Source organism: Elephantulus edwardii, unplaced genomic scaffold (assembly GCF_000299155.1).
Source record: "Elephantulus edwardii isolate Elephantulus edwardi_28Jun2011 unplaced genomic scaffold, EleEdw1.0 scaffold00062, whole genome shotgun sequence".
Taxonomy (NCBI): Eukaryota; Metazoa; Chordata; class Mammalia; order Macroscelidea; family Macroscelididae; genus Elephantulus; species Elephantulus edwardii.
Window position 1 is genome coordinate 499633 of NW_006399812.1, and position 16684 is coordinate 516316.

General features: G+C 37.8%; 1 protein-coding gene across 1 annotated transcript; it reads right to left on the reverse strand.

Annotated features, from left to right (window-relative positions):
- Positions 1 to 3419: 3419 nt before the first annotated feature.
- On the reverse strand, positions 3420 to 13309 carry LYG1 (lysozyme G-like 1). The gene is made up of 5 exons (XM_006887792.1): positions 13267 to 13309; positions 12492 to 12596; positions 8416 to 8609; positions 3728 to 3860; positions 3420 to 3538 (listed from the first exon to the last, which is right to left on the reverse strand). Exons 1-5 carry the CDS (start codon positions 13307 to 13309, stop codon positions 3420 to 3422), a joined length of 594 nt encoding a protein of 197 aa, XP_006887854.1.
- Positions 13310 to 16684: the final 3375 nt, after the last annotated feature.

Consider the following 16684-nt stretch of genomic DNA (forward strand, 5'->3'; position numbering starts at 1 on the left):
TATGCACCTAAGGAATCCTTGGGTGATGCAAACTGCTGGCATGCTTGGCTACTCACCAAAAAGCAAGAGGTTTGAGTCTGCTCAGGCACACTTGAGAAGAAAGGCCTGGTGCCTGGTGCCTACTTCTCAAAACTCAACTACTGAAAACCCTCTACAGCACAGATGGGGTCATCAAGAGTCACAAACGACAGAATGATTTTTTGTTTTCTTATGAATCCAAAAGTTTCCACTACTGGCTCATAACAAGTTCCTCACATTCTATTTTCTTTGTGTCAGTTAAGTGTAAATATATGAAGAGGATACATTAATGACTTTTCTCAGTCACATTTTCTCCTTAGTGAGAATAGGTTTGCTGGATTCAGTCTTGAGTGTACACCTTGGAAGGAAGTATCTAGAGAAACCAAGAAGGAAATTGACACTTGAGGAAATCAAGGGCATCACGGGGCATGAAGAGACTCCATGGACCTCTGAGGTAGAAGGGGAGACCTGTACACTGTACTTGGATTCATCCCTTGTACACAGGTATAGTTAGTTACCTTCTCATTTGTGTGAGTTTTTATAACCAACTAAATTTTGTAATTTGACATTTCACAAATTCAGAACAAGCTGAGGTTGAGATAGTCTGGTATTGGCCCTTTTGAACCAGACAATCATATGATCGATTATGCCGGGAACCAAAAATTGAACAAGATTGATGTCACATTCATCATCAAAAAGAACATTTCAAGATCTATCATAAAGTACAATGCTTTGAGTGACAGGGTACCCTCCATACACATATAGAAAGACCAATTAATACAACTAATCTTTTCAGTAAGTCCAACAACCACTAAAGCCAAAGAAGAAGAAATTGGGGGTTTCTACCAACTTTTGCAGTCTGAAATTGATGTAACATGCAATCAAGATGCACTAATAATAATTGATGACTGGAATGCAAAAGTTGGAAATGAAGAAGGAATGTTGTTGTTGTTGTTGTTGTTGTTGTTGTTAAGTGCCGTCGAATCGCAGGCGACTCATAGCGACCCTGTGAAGGAGAGTTCTCGACGCTTGGGTGCCTTTCATCCTCTCTCCAGGTTCATAGGGTTTCCAGACGCATGCTATTATGGAAGTGGATGCCACTCCTTTCAAGAAGAAGGAATAGTAGTTGGAAAATATGTCCTTAGTGACACAAATGAGACTGGAGATCACATGATAGAGTTTTATACAATCAATGGTTTATTCATTGAAAATACTTAAAAAAAATAAAACAACGTGACATAATGAGTCAGAGAAAGATCTTCAACAAGATAAATTAACACAGTGACTGTAACAATGGACTGAGCATAGTAGAGATTGAGAAGATGACATAAGATAGGACAAGAGCCTAGTCTGTTGTTGTTCATATGGTCAGAAAGAGTCTTAGTCAACTCAAAGGCACTTAATGACAACAAATGTAGAGACTCTGGTGTAGCGTTTTGGTACAGAGCTAAGCACAATAAGGTGGTGGTGTGAGATGCTGAAAAGTTGATTCCAACTCATAGTGACCCCATATACAACAGAACAAACCACTGTCTGGCCAGTACACCATCCTCACAATCACAGCTATGTTTGAGTCCATTGTTGCAGCCATTGCTTCAATCCTTCTCTTTGAGGCTATTCTTCTTTTTTAATTGACTCTACCTAACACAACGTCCCTTCTCCAGGGATTAGGTGGCTTAGTGGGAAGCAGCTGTACTGCCAACCTGAAGACACACAATTTTAATCCACAAGCAGCTCTGTAAGAGAAAGATGTGCTGTCTTCTCCCATGTGATTTAATGCTTCTGAAAACTCGCTGGAGGATCAGCTATAGGTCAGTTCTAACTTGATGGTACCTAGCACACAGATGAAATATTTCCACTCTTTCTTCTATTTTTTTTTTAATCTTCCCCTTCTCCCAACCTGCTATGTCTCTAGTTAATTGTTAATTTTTCTTTCACTTCCTCTCCCTTCCTATTGCAGATACCCACCAAAGAATATTCTGAGACTATTTCATCCTTTTTGCACACTTTGCGGTAGCTTAAAAAAAAACCAACAAACCAATCAATGGATACATATAGCATTTGTCCTTTTGTGTCTGTTTCACTCAGCATCTTGTCCTCCAGGTTCATCCAAACTAGAGGTGCATAGTAACATTCTTTGTTATTTGTTAGCATTGCATAGTATTCCACTACATGTATGCCCTATAGTTTATTTATCTGATCTCATTTCTAAGAATCATTATGACTACACTTTTAGTTAGAAAGAGGTTTATTCTTCTGGCAGTACACAGTATATTCAATGGTTTTTGGCAACATGCTAATTGAAATGCATCAGTTCTTCCTTGTTATTCTTAATTGTTGTGTTGGAACTGATCCATAGCTGACTCTCTGGTGGGTTTTCAAAGATAGTTAATAGCACAGAAGGAGATTGCCCATCTTTCTTCTAAGAAATAGCTGGTGGATTTGAACCATATACTTTCAGGATTTCACCTCAGCTTCTTACCACTAGGCTACCAGAGCTCCCTGGCTTGATGAGTGAGTTAAATGCCCCCAAACAACAGAAGAATTTAGATGAATTCTAGATACTTTGGAGAAATTGGGAATTTTGTCAGAACAGTTGCAAGGCAGAGACTATCTTGTGATTCACACAAGAATAGACGTTAACTTAGATGACAGACGCAGTACTGGGGCAAAAAAAGAACGCAATGAAGTTAAAAAAAAATTGTTCTTCCTATTCTTTTGTGGAAAACAATGTAATCAAACTTTGTAAGTAAATCAGAGTAAAATAAAAAAAAAATTATTCTTCTGAAGTGATCTTATCCCTCAGGTGGATCACCACTATCTTACCATTTTTATCATTAAAAGTTTTCAGTGAAGGTTAAAATGTTTTACAGTATGATTGTCAGATAAAATAAAAGATGTCCAGTTAAATGCAAATTTCTGATAGACAATGAATAATTTTTAGTATAACATGTTCTGTTATTATTGCATGAGCTTGACCTTGAAAAGTTATTCCCTGAGTATCTTAAATTCAAACTTTCGGAGACAAGCCATTTAGGAAGTGGATGCCACTCCTGCTTCCAAGCTTGTTTTAATTGGGAAGCTCCACCAAACACTGTTCACCATGGGTAATACATGAATCATAGCATTCAGTTTATAGATTTCCACATTGCACTTAATCTCCATGTTAATAGCTTTAAAGAGACAGAGTCTTCGATTCTCTTTTTCTCTCTGTCATACACATACACACACCACACACACACACAAACACACACACACACCTGCTCACAAAGCTCAGGTTATAAGACTTCCTTCAGCTCAAACTTAGATTTATAGTCACAATAGTCATTGGCAAATTTTATTGGTGTTAACAGTTGAGGCCTGGTATATACATGATAACGATCTTGGATTTGAGCTGAAGATTAGAAGCCATGCCTCTTGTAGTATTTGGCTCGTGCAAGGACATCATTGCAGAAGTCACAGTTCAAGTCCTGGCTATTTCTGACATAGCCTACACCTCCATTGTAGGAACAGAGTCCTCCTGAAATCAAAATGACAGTTAACAATGACTTAACAGCTCCTCACGGGTAAGTTATACACCAGTTAACTTACTCTTTCCTGATTATCCATGGAGAGATACTGTGATTTGGGAGAGTCTGGTGAAGTATATTATGTTTGCTGTTATTAGTTATGCACAGTGAAATAATTGGCCAGATAACATTGCATGTACCTCTGAGATACTGGTCTGGGGTCCAGGTTGGAAACTTCCTCTGAATTTCTTTGATTCTACCAGTTAGAACCTCTGTCATTCCAGAAACATGGGACTCGTTGATCAAGAATGTGGGAGCATAACGACCAGAGTCCTGGAGGAAAGGAGAGAAACAGAAGAGAAGCCAAGTAGAGGAGGGATGTGACATTTTATGTTACTTTTCTCTTTCTTGTCCTCCTTTACAAAAAAGACTCACCTTCTGTTCTTGGGGGTTAAACCATAAAACTACAAGATTTGGGCAAAGAGAAAACCCTGCAGCTTTAAGTCCCTGAATGATGCAAATAATTAACACATTTGATGGCTAGCTATAAGATTGGAAGTTTGAGTCCACCCAGAGGGAGATTGTAAATGAGATGAGATGACACATTGATGGGAACAAGGGGCTTAAGCACAGCAGAGATTGTGAGGATGTCACAGAATCAGGCAGTGCTTTGTTCTCTTTGTTGTCATGGGTCTAATAGGAATAAAAAAGTCAACTCAAGCGAGCTCTGATGGCCTAGTGGCAAGAAGCTGCACTGCAATCCCAGAAATGAGCAGTTCAAATCCACCAGATGCTTTGCTGGAGAAGGAAAAATATCCTCCTGTACCAGTCAAATCTGATTTGACGGTATACACACACACAAATAATAATAATAAAAAAAAAGAGTCAACTCAATGACCCTTAACAACAATAGGGTGCCTCAAAAAACAAACAACAGAAAAAAAGACCTGGCAATGAGCTTCTGAGACGCAAATTATTAAACTCAGGGGCACACAGTAACACTGTGACACATATGGAACCACCATGAATCACCTTGATGACGACCTGCCTTGGTTTTGGTTTTCTAGTATAAGGTTTGAAATGTGGAGTTGGGAGCATAAGGTGATTGATCTAGCCTAAGCACTAGCCTAGTTATTAGCTTCAATCCCTCCATCAGTGCAGGAAGCTCAAACTTCTTTAACAGAACAAAGAGAGGGTTTTTTCCTAATACATACTCAACAGAGGACAAATGAGATGATTGGAACCTCCAAAAATTTAAATCTTTGTGTAAACTAAAAAAAAATCTCCAGAAATCCAAATAGAACCCTTAGATTGGTGAAAAAATATTTGCCAATGACATGCCTAACAAGGTAAACTCCCAATACCTCAATAAGAAAAAGACAAAAGACCTAATCACAAAAGGGGCAGAGGACATGAGTAGATATTTCACCAAAGACGGCCAATAAATACATTTTTAAAAATGCTCAAGATCACGAGCTATCAGAGAGATGCAACTTAAAACAACAGTGAGATATATATCACCTCACCTCAGCAAAAATAACAGTTTTTAATAAGACATTAAATAATAAATGTTGGCAAAAGTGCAAAAAATTGGAACTGTTGAATGGAGATATAAAATGATGAAACCTCTAGAGAAAGCAATTTGGCATTTTAAAATAGATAATAGAAATACCATTTGATCCAGCAATCCTACTATTAGATATATACCCTAAAGAGATAAGAGTTGTGACACAAACAGATATATCCACCTCCATGTTTATTGCAGCATCATCTATAATAGTAAAGAGTTGGAAACAACCCAGGTGTCCATAAATGGATAAATGAGTAAAGAATCTGTGGTGCAGTTACACAAAAGTATTCACCAAAAAATTTTCAGGAATTATCAAAATATAGCACAGCATAGATGAAATTAGAACAAATAACATTGAGTGACATAAGTCAGTCATAAAAAGACAATTATGATAAAGACTGCTAATATAAAAACCCAAGAAACTGTTCACACAGAGAAAGAATGCCTTTTGGAAGGTAAACAGCAATAAGAAGCGAGAGAGAGGGCTGAAAAAGAAATAAATAAAGTGAACGTTTTTACTAAGTAATAAAATATTTGATGTTAGTTGTTGATTGTTGTTGAGTCGAGCACGACTCAGCAACTCTATGAACAAAAGACATAGCCCTCATGTTTCCATAGCTATTGTATTTCTCCAAGTTCATAGAGTTTCCAGAGGGATGTGGTTTAGGAAGTGAATGCCACTCCGGCTTCCCAGCCTTTTTCCAACTGGGAGCTCCACCAAACACTGTCCACAATGGGAAACCATTATGGTATTTGCTATCCTCATGGCACTGTTTCAGGATCACAGCAAACCCAGGTTACCTCATACAGCACATTGACAAACAGTGATGTGCAAAGTGGAAGAATGCTGCTCCAGACAGCAGCAGTAGTCTCATTTAGGAGTGGTTTAGTGTTGTCGAGTCGAATATGACTCAGAGTAAGCTCTGCACCAAAGACCCGAACACTCTTTGATAATTAGCGTCATTTCTGTATGTTTATAAGAGAGTTTGTAGAGTTTCCAGAGGCATCTGGCTTAGGAAGTGGATGCCACTCCTGCTTCCCTACATGAATCAAGCTGGAAGCTCATCGAACTATTGTACATAATGGGTAACCATTATAATAGTTTAACACAACTATGGAATAGTGCTCAGCATCACAGCATCACAGCAACTCCAAGACACATGATTGTTGTGTCTTTTAAAGAATCTTCAAATATTTAAAAATAAATTAAAATTAAAAATTAAAAATAAATTTTTAGGATTTTAAGCTACACCCTCAAGCAGGCTCCACCATTACTTACTTACTTACCACTTTTGAAGGGCAAAAAGAACAGTAACATAACAACAAGGACTCCAGAAACTTCCAAAATATAGCTAATAAAGAAAAAAATATATATGTATCTCTTTTTTTAAAAAAAAAAAAGTACACCTCCTTAGTATTTTAATCTCTATTGCTTAGCTACAAATTGAGGAGATAGGGGAGGATGAGGGGGAAAAGGAAAGGAGATTTAATACTTCTATTTGTATAATCTTCTGAATGATCTGAGAGTCTAAAGGTACTTTTAATGTCTCTTATAGCCTTTTGGTCAAGGAACCCAGACGGCACAATGGTTAAGCACATGAGTGCTTTACCAAAAAAGATAACAATTTGAACCCACTATCTTCTCCATGAGAAAAAATTGTGGCAGTCTGCTTTTGTAACGATTACCATCTTCAAAAAAACCTGTGTGGTAGTCCTAGAGGCTCAGAATGAATTGACATTGACTTAATACCAAAGTATTTACTTTTTTTAAATACTCTTTGATTACACACAGATATCTTCATATTTAGAGGAAATGTCTAAAACTTTTCTTAATTGTCAAAGGAGATGAATTTGATATTTCTCCCAAATTAGATTTCATAGCAGAGCTTGAATGGCATAAAGGAAACCATGGTGGCCCTGACATCACAAGGTACCACTGCTGATCCTATCTAGTTCCATCTTTCCTGGTTGCCATGTGGCTGCACAGCAGTGATTGTCACCCTGAGCATCCATGTCCTCATTCGAAAAGAATGGATTACCCTTCTCACTTCTCAGCAGATTATGGACTGGATCCTCAAATCAAAATAAGAGAAAGTATTTGAACATTATCAAAAGGGGCCAGTCCCTGGGGAAAGACAGCAAGCTTGGTAAAGTTGAAAGTCAACAACAACAACAAAAAGACAGAAATCCTCAGCACAGAAATAGACTCAAAGACAGCAATGGTGAAGACGGCACAGTGCTGGGCAGAGTTTTGTTCTTGTATAAGGAAGTCACTACAAGTTGATTCTGACTTAAAGCTACCTCACAATTGAACAGCAGAACAACATTTGAAAGTATTGTGAAATGGCAAAGATTTATACACAGCATTATATGAGTACAATTCAAAGTTCATTGAAGGAATAAATGTCTGTCAAGCTTAAAAAAATGCTGCACTGTTATCACTTCCTCAACAACAGCTATGTGAGATACTTTATAAAAAAATTGCTGCCTCCTTTTCACCTTTGCTATCCACTCCCCAACTCCTTCAATTTAGAGTTAGTCTGTGAGTGTCCAGCAGACAACAGAAGAGATCAGGCAGAATTAATACAAAAATAAAACTTGAATCTCAAAACCAAGAATGGTAAAAGAAAAGGAATTTCATATTTGTTGAGACTCTACCAGATGCTGCTTGTCTTATTTACTCATAACAATTCTATGAGGGTAGAATTTTATATGTGAGGAAACTGAAGTCAGGTGAGATTAAATGATGTGTCTAGGGTCACACAAAGAATATGGCAAGGATTCAAGACTTTTCTAACTCCAAAATCTGGGATCTTGTTCCTATGCTGCTACCTCATTGAAAATCCAGGATAGGGTATCATGAATAACATATTAGAAATACAGCATAATTTATTTGGAAAAAAGGATGACGGCTCAAAAAGGAGGAAAAATTATCTGTGCTTTTATCTCTAAGAGTGACAGCTTTCACAAATAGAAAGAAAAGACAACAAATAAACTTATTACTATCATGTCAATGCCAACTCATGTTGACACACAGGTTACAAAGCAGATTTTCATTACTCAGTTTGAGTTGTAATGGCTGTAATGTTTATGCGGTAAGATTGCCACACCTTTCTCCTGCAGTATTTCTGGATAGGTTTGAACCACCAAGTATTCAATAGCCATGCATGATCTATGCTTCTTTCTCACAACCTCAGGAAGTATCATTCACTCTGTTTTCTCTGGAAGTGTACAACAGATATGCCATCAACCAAGAAATAAGTGTGGATTGTCTCCCCTTGAAGTTATGCCAAGTAGAAAGAATTGATTAATAGTTACCTGCACCACCCCGAATCCATTGTGCACATTTCCTGCATTGATCAGGACTTTGCCTCCATGATTCTGTCTGGACAAGATAGCTGCAATCACTGCAGGATCCACACAGTATTTCTGGCCAACAGTTCGCATCATGGGTTGATATCTAATTAGCTGTGGCATGTCTATTTCAGCCAGCCTTTCAGAAGCACGAATTCCTAAAACAAAAATGAGAACAAGAAAAGATGGATTTTTTTTAAAAAAGCACAATTTTATCCTATGTGTTTGCTAGAGCTTGATGTAACTCACTGTCATGGGAATCAATGGGGGCAGGTCCACTCCAAAGATCTAAGGAAACAGGTCCGAAAATAAGTCCAACCTTCAGCCTCAAACCTTTTGTGTCAGATTGCATTTGTGAAAAGCATTTAAAAGAGAAAAAAACACACCCAACTAACAACTCAGTGGTCACTCTGACTTGGTGACAGAAATAGCAAGATGGAGATTGAATGGTTGAATTTTGTGCAATAATGATTTATTAATTGTAAATACCTTTTTTTAAAAAAATTCAGATATTGACTAGATACATGAACCTCATCTGATGGACTAAAAGGAATAACAATGACTAAAAACCTATGAAAAGATCTATGACGTTCAGTATTAGCTGTTGAAACAAGACTAAGGGAAACTGTGTAACTACTCATGTGCAAGTTCATACTGTAGCTGAGGAAACTGAAAACAAGTCAACAAGAACCAAAATATGAACTTCAGTCCATCCCATTTGAAGTGTAAAAAAAAATTTCAAGAATAGATTTGATGCTGTGAACTCTAAGGATCAAAGACCAGATCAATTATGAGATGACATCAAAGACATCATCCACAAAGAAAGCCAAAGTTCATTTTAAAGACAGGAGAGAAAGAAAAGCCCAAAATGGATATCAGAAGAGATGCTGAAAATTGTACTAAAATGTTAAAAAGCCAAAATAAAGGGAAGAAATGCTGAAATAAAACAGGTAGACAGATTTCCCCGTGCATTATTTAAAAAACAAAAACACTCCAAGAGCTGGAGTTGGAAACAGAGAAGAACATTTTGGGTATTTCTCTAGCTGAAAAAAATGGAAAAACAAATTCAAATAAGTTGCATACTGAAGGATTATGTGGACAAAATGTTTGTTGATGCAGATTGCATCAAAAGAAGATGGAAAGAACACAAAGAATAACTGCGCACAAAAAAAAAGAGAGAGAAAGAAAAAAGTGACACTGAATCATTTCAGAAGTATCATATGATCAAGAACCCATGGTAATGAAGGAAGTTCAAGGAGTACTGAAGACACTGGCAAAAAAAAAATAAAAAATAAAAAAGCCTACAAGAATTGATGGAATACCAGGTTCTATGTTTCAATAAACAAAGGTAACCCTGGACATGCTTAATAGTCTACGCTAAAAAATTTAGAAGAGAGCTGGAAGTTAACTGACTAGAAGAGATCTATACTTGTCCTCATTTTTTAAAAAAAAGATGATTCAACAAAATATGGAAATTATCAAGCAATATCATTAATATTACATGCAAGTAAAATCTTGTTGAAGATGAATTAAAAATATCAACAGAGAACTGCCAGAAAATTCAAGCTAAATTCATGAGAGATTGTGAAATGAGTGCTATCATTGCGGACTCTGGATGGATCTTGGTTGAAAGGAGAAAATGCAAGAAAGATATTTGTCTGAATTTTATTGACTATGCAAAGGCATTTGACTCTGTTGATAATAACAAATTATAGATAACATTGAAAATAATAGGAATCCTCTTTCACCAAGGACCCGCCAACATGGGCCGCGTTCGCACCAAAACCGTGAAGAACGCGGCCCGGGTCATCATTGAGAAATACTACACGCGCCTGGGTAATGACTTCCACACGAACAAGCGCGTGTGCGAGGAGATCGCCATTATTCCCAGCAAGAAACTCCGGAACAAGATAGCAGGCTATGTCACACATCTGATGAAGCGGATTCAGAGAGGGCCTGTGAGAGGCATCTCCATTAAGCTGCAGGAGGAGGAGAGAGAAAGGAGAGATAATTATGTACCAGAGGTTTCAGCCCTGGATCAGGAGATCATTGAAGTAGATCCTGATACTAAGGAAATGCTGAAACTCTTGGACTTTGGCAGTCTGTCCAACCTCCAGGTCACTCAGCCCACAGTTGGGATGAATTTCAAAACACCACGTGGAGCCGTTTGAGTCTGTTTGCTGTGCTGTAATATTTTCAATAAATTTGGGCACACCAGCCTTGCCTTTGTCAAAAAAAAAAAGAAAGAAAAAGAAAATAATAGAAATCTCAGAGCAATTAATTGTGCTTATGTAAAACCTATACATAGACCAAGAAGCTGTTGTCCAAACAGAACAAATGAACATGGTGTGGTTTAAAATTAGAAAAGATGTGCATCAGGGATGTGTCCTTTCTCCATATGGAGGCTCTGGTGGACTAGAAGGTAGGGAGTTATACTGTCAGCCCAGAAGCAAATAGTTTGAATTCACTGGCTGCTCTTGAGGATAAAGATAAGCAATCTCCTCCCATACTATTTACAGCCTCTGAAAACTTGTGAGTCGGTTCTGACTTGACAGCAATGAGTGAGTGAGTGATTCAGCCTGTACCCTGTGCAAATCATTTGAGAAGCTAGACTACATAAAGAAGAATGTCGCACCAAGACTGGAGGAAAACTTATCAACAACCTAACAACCTGTGTTATGTAGATGATACAATCTAGCTTTCAGAAAGTGAAGTGGACCAGAAACACTTACTTGCTGCTGAAGACTGAAGACTACAGTCTTCAATATGGATTAGATCTCAACATCAAGAAAATAAGGGGGAGCTCTGGTGGCCTAGTGGTAAGGAGCTGCAACTACAATCCCAGAGGCTCACGGTTCAAATCCACCAGATGCTCTGCCGGGAAAGGAGGGACAATCTTCTCCTGTACCAGTCAGATCTGATTTGACGGTACACGCACACAAAAATAATAAAATAAATTTTTTAAAAAAAACAAAGGAAAATAAAAAATTCTCACCACTAGACCAATAGATAACATCATGATAGATAGATAAAAGATTGAAGTTGTCAATGATTTCATGTTACTTGGATTCACAGTCAATGCTCATACAGCCCCAATCAAAAAGATCAAAAGGTACATTGCCTTGGGGAAATCTACTTTCAAGGATCTCTCCTAAGTGTTTAAGAGCAATAATACTAGTTTAAAGACTAAATTGCACTTGATCCAAACCCTAGTGTTTTTAATTGCTTCCTATGCTTGTGAAAGTTAAACAGTGAGTAAAGATGATAGAAGAACTGATGTTTTTGAATTGTGATGCTGGAGAAGAGTAATGAATAGCCCATGGACTGCCAGTGCCCTTCTCCAGAGCAGTTCATAAGCAGGATGCAACTGGTCCATCCAAAGGTCCCTAGATAAGATTACCTGGTAAAATGTGTCTGTACATTAGCAACAATGGACACAAGATATGAAGAAAAAAATTCTCCCAAATCCATTGATGAGGTTTTGAGAAGTTTCCTTTGACAATTTGTTCACCCAGGGCTCGTGCTTGGGATAATTTGTGAACTTTGAGCTTTATAAAATAACAGGAACGTTGGAAAAATGAAAACCAATGTTAATTTAACTGGATAACCACCTACCTGTAAAGATTTTTTTATGGCTTAGAAAGCACTTTTCTTTCACATCATCTTTACTAGCAGATTACACCACCAGTATTTACAAGAGAGTTTATAACAATGTAAACCAGTGTTATTTCTCCCCCCCCCCCCCCCCGGCTACTTTCAAGGCAGGTTCAGATCCGTTTGAGAAGTAGAGCCGGGAAACAAACAAGGTCTTTGAACACTAAACCCAGTGCTCCTTCCACTAGATCATAGCTGAGACCTATGAGGGTCTGTGGGAACCCTTAAGGGAGGCTGAAAAGATCAAGAGCTGTGAGGAAGTTCAGGAAAGTATGAGTGGAGTACTAAGGGAAGGAGGAAACTATCTCTTTAACATCAACAGGTGTCTGTCTTCTGAGACAAAGAAAGAAAAGGAAAGCAAGAGAGAATCAAGAGATTATAACTACCACAGTAGTTAAGGCCTCGCCGTCTTCCAGCCCCACAAGATGCGCCAGGGGTTTCCAGGGTCCGGATGTTTCCATAACATTCCCAATTGCTGCTTTCAGATAAGTCTACATATTGAAAAAAGTTTAATATAAGGCATTAAACTGGAGGAGTTCTGATCCTCTTTGCAGTCATGAACAAAATAGCATTAATAAAATTAATTCTAATTTTTAAAAATAACAGGTTCTTTCTTTTAGCATTGAAACATCTATAGCATTGAAACTATGCTGATTAAAAAAAAAAATTCTTGCTTCCTATCCTGGGCACCTTAGTAATATAGCTGACAGTCACTTGTCACTCAAGCAAATAGCCCAGCCTCAGTGGTTGGCTTAGTCACATCTGCGTTGGTTCTCTTGATACTAATTTTCTCAAAGAATTATATGAGTTTTATTGTGGTAAGTCATCTTGATATATTCTGTGGAAATAGTCAATAAATAAGAAAGTACTTTCAGGGAGAATTTTTATAGTGGACTAATGAGCAGTCTTGGGTGGTGTATGTATAAAGTTTAGCCTCAGGCAAACTTCTGAAGGCCCCTTGAATTCTGTATCTCCTCTCTCTTTTGTGGGATAACAGGAAGAATGTCACTTGTCTGTAGCTGTTACTAACTCCAGGATTTGTTGGACACTTAAGAGAAAAATAATGCTTTCCATTACATTTTCAAGGTCCAGGAGTACTATTACCCTCCTGTGCTATCCTCCTCATCTACAAGGTCATTTGGAACAAACAAAAGTACTCACCAGTGAGGGCAAGGAGACCCAGAAGCATCCACAGCACAGTCATACTGATAATTGAGTTCCACAAGTCCTAAAATGATTTGAAAATAAGTTACCTTGAAGACTTTAAAAATGGACTGTTTATATGGGCAGAAAAAAAGAAAAGAACATGTTTTCCCTTGTAAGAACTAAGGCATTATTTTCATTATAATTGAAAAGTGAAAACAGAATAGACGATTCAATCATTCTTCCAATTAGCTTAAAAATGGTCAACACCTGCTTGGTCCACAAGCACTCAGGGTACCATAAGGTTGTTGTGGGCTGCTGTGGAGTTGGTCTCAACCCATGGTGACACCATGCACAAGAAGATTAGAATGCTAGCTATGAGATATAAGGTATTCATTGACTAGTTTCTGATTTTCAGGAATAGGTGGTCATCCCAGTCTAGAAACTGTTAATACCTGCACAGCATTATGTTATTGTTTTTATTAGATGTCATCGAGTCAACCACAACTCACAGCAACCCTATGAACAACAGTCCTGACCTCTGCTCTATCATGCACCATCCTCACCATCTGTCATACTCAAAGTACGTGAGGCAGAGTTTCACTATCCTTGCCTCTAAGGAGCACTCTAGATGCACTTCCTCCAAGATGGACTTACTTGGTTTCTGGCAGTACATGACCTATTCAGGGCTCTTCTCCAATGCCACAATTTAAAAGGCATCCATTCTTCTTCTGTCATCTTTATTCATTGTCCAACATCCAGGTGCATAGGCAGCAACTGAAAATACCGTGACTTGGATCAAGTGCCCTTTACCTTAAATACACATCGTTGCTCTTTAGCACTTGACAGCAGATTTTCCCAAGGCAACATATCTTTTGATTTTTTTAAAAATTTCACTACTATTGCCATGGCTGTTTATTGAGGATCCAAGTAAGATGAAAATGTTAACAACTCCAAAATTTTCTCTATCTACCACAATTTTGCCTATTGGTTCAGTGACGAGGATTTTTGTTTTCTTGATGTGGAGATATAATCTGTATTGAAGGCTGGCAGCTTTGATCTCCTGCAGCAAGTATTTCAAGTCCTTTTCTCTTTCAGCAAAGAAAGTTGTGTCATCTGCATAACACAGGTTGTTTATGAGTCTTCTATTAATTTTGATTCTACATTCTTCTTCCTGTAGTTACACTTCTCAATTTTTTTTGCTGAGCATATAAATTGAAGAGGTTTGGAGAAAGCATACAACTCTGATGCACATCTTTCTGATTTTAAATCATATAGTGTTCTTTTATTCTGTTCAGACAATACTTTCTTGGTTTGTGTATAACTTTTGCATGAGCACTATCAAGTGTTCTAGAAATCCCTTCCTTCTCGATTTTAGTCATAAACTGCTGTGGTCCAAACAGGAGCCTTAGCATGTCAATAAAACACAAGTAAACATCTTTCTGCCATTCTCTGCTCTCAGCCAATATCCATCTATCATCAGCAATAATAACCCTAGTTGCCAGGCCTCTTCTGAATCCAGCTTGAATTTCTGAGAGTTCTCTGTTGATGGACTATTCTAGCCATTTTTAAATAATCTCCTGAAATATTTACTTGCATGTGATATTAATGATACTGTTTAGTAAGTTCCACATTTTATTGGATTATCTTTTTTTATGAATGGCAATAGATACAAATCTCTTTCAGTCAATTGGCTAGTTAGCTGTCTTCCAAAGGTCTTGGAGTAGACTAGTGAGCTGCATCTGCTAGTCAAAACATACCAGCATCAATTCCCGAAGACTTACTTTTTGCCAATGCCTTTTGTGCAGCTTAAACTTCCTTCTTTTCCACTGGTTCTTGGCCATATACTAATATCTAAAAATGTTTTAATGTAAACTTATGGGTTTTTTTGGTACAGTGACTCTGTGTATTTCTTTCATCTTCATTTGATGACTCCTGCATCATTCAAGATTTTAGAGTCCTTCAGTATTGCAATTCAAAGCTTGGGCATCATAAAAAAGTCTCCACTACAGATTCAGTGAGGTTTTACATGAGATGCGTTAGTTGAGAATTGAACCCAAATCTCCTACGAGCAAAGTGAGATTTCTGCCATTGAATCACTGGTGTTCTTATTATTCTGTTCCTGGTCAATAATTTAAGAAGTCAAGTTATTTTTATTGTCGACACCAAGACACATATGTGACTTGACTCTAGAGCCTACAAAGCAAAATTTTTATGTGTATGCTTATTTCTAAGCCTCTTTGTTATCAAAATATAATATGAATCAAATATTTATGACTCATAGCTACACATTTACATTCTTTTTTCCTTCAAATTAAAGAAGTTGAGTTTCACAGATGTCATGGTTGTTGTGTACCATAGAGTCAGAACTGGCTCATAGCCAGTGGGTTTTCAGAGTCAGTAACTAGCACAGGAGTTGATTGCCCATCTTTCTCCCACAGAGCAGCTGGTGGATTAGAAATATGCACCTCTGCATTGGCAGAACAATTCCTTACCACCAAGCCACCTGAGCTCCAGGATGCCATGGAGAATATTGCTTTCCAAAGATTTTCCCACTGCTCTGACCCCTTATAAATCTTGTTCTTTTGGACTGCCTTGGGCCACTTTCCCTGCTATCCCTTCATGAAAATCCTGTGCAAGAACAGACTTAAACTAGAATCCAGAAGGACTGAAAGAGCAGCTACATCCATCAGCAGAGACAAACTTCCCATAAAGTCAGGCCATAAAGAGGGTTTCTTGAAATTGAACTGTCGGAAGTGCTCAGCAGATGACAGATTTGTCAGGTGGTCCAACCAAGCACGAGCTAAACTTTTTCTCATCCAAATATATTTCTTTTTTACTATTATTAATTTTAATGAAAGTTTACAGAGTCTTAGGGTTTTCAATCATTCATTGTTGCACTTTTCTCCCTGTCCCTCCCAATTCACTCTTCTCCTTGAAAAGTAAAACTCTTTCATTGTATTCTTAAACACCTTCCACATGTACAAACCCAGCCCTCCCTCCAGACAGCAAATATACACACAATTGCTACCCTGAGTAGTAGTGCTTGCCTTAGAGAATGTAGGAGGAGCTGTTGCCACCCCTCATAGCTTACTCCTTCTCCTCTTCTAACCAACCCCTCCCACTGCAGGGTGTTCCTTTGCCTTCCTCACTCAGCTGACCCTGGCTACCTGTCATTTCCAATTATCACTATCTTTACGTATAGAACTATCTTTACGTATCTATCTTTACATATAGAACTGTGCGTGTAAATATGGCACTTGATCTTTTGAAAATATTTATTTCTCATCTCTTTGATGCTATTAAGTGATTCTTCCAAAATACCCAGAAAGAGACTACATCTCAGAATGAAGAAGTAACATTAAGAAGTCATTTCAGTGCTATCTTCTCACACTTCATCTAAAGGCACACATCTCCTTAGACAAAGTCTTGGTTT

Bases quoted from the DNA above. Each gene is read 5' to 3' on its own strand.
- LYG1 (XM_006887792.1), bottom strand. From the start codon at position 13,309: ATGACTGTGCTGTGGATGCTTCTGGGTCTCCTTGCCCTCACTG. The intron at 8,610-12,491 runs GTAGTTATAATC...TTTTTGTTTTAG, and splicing joins GCGAGGCCTTAACTACTGTG to GAATTCGTGCTTCTGAAAGG. The intron at 3,861-8,415 runs GTAACTATTAAT...CCTTTCCTCCAG, and splicing joins ATGGATTCGGGGTGGTGCAG to GACTCTGGTCGTTATGCTCC.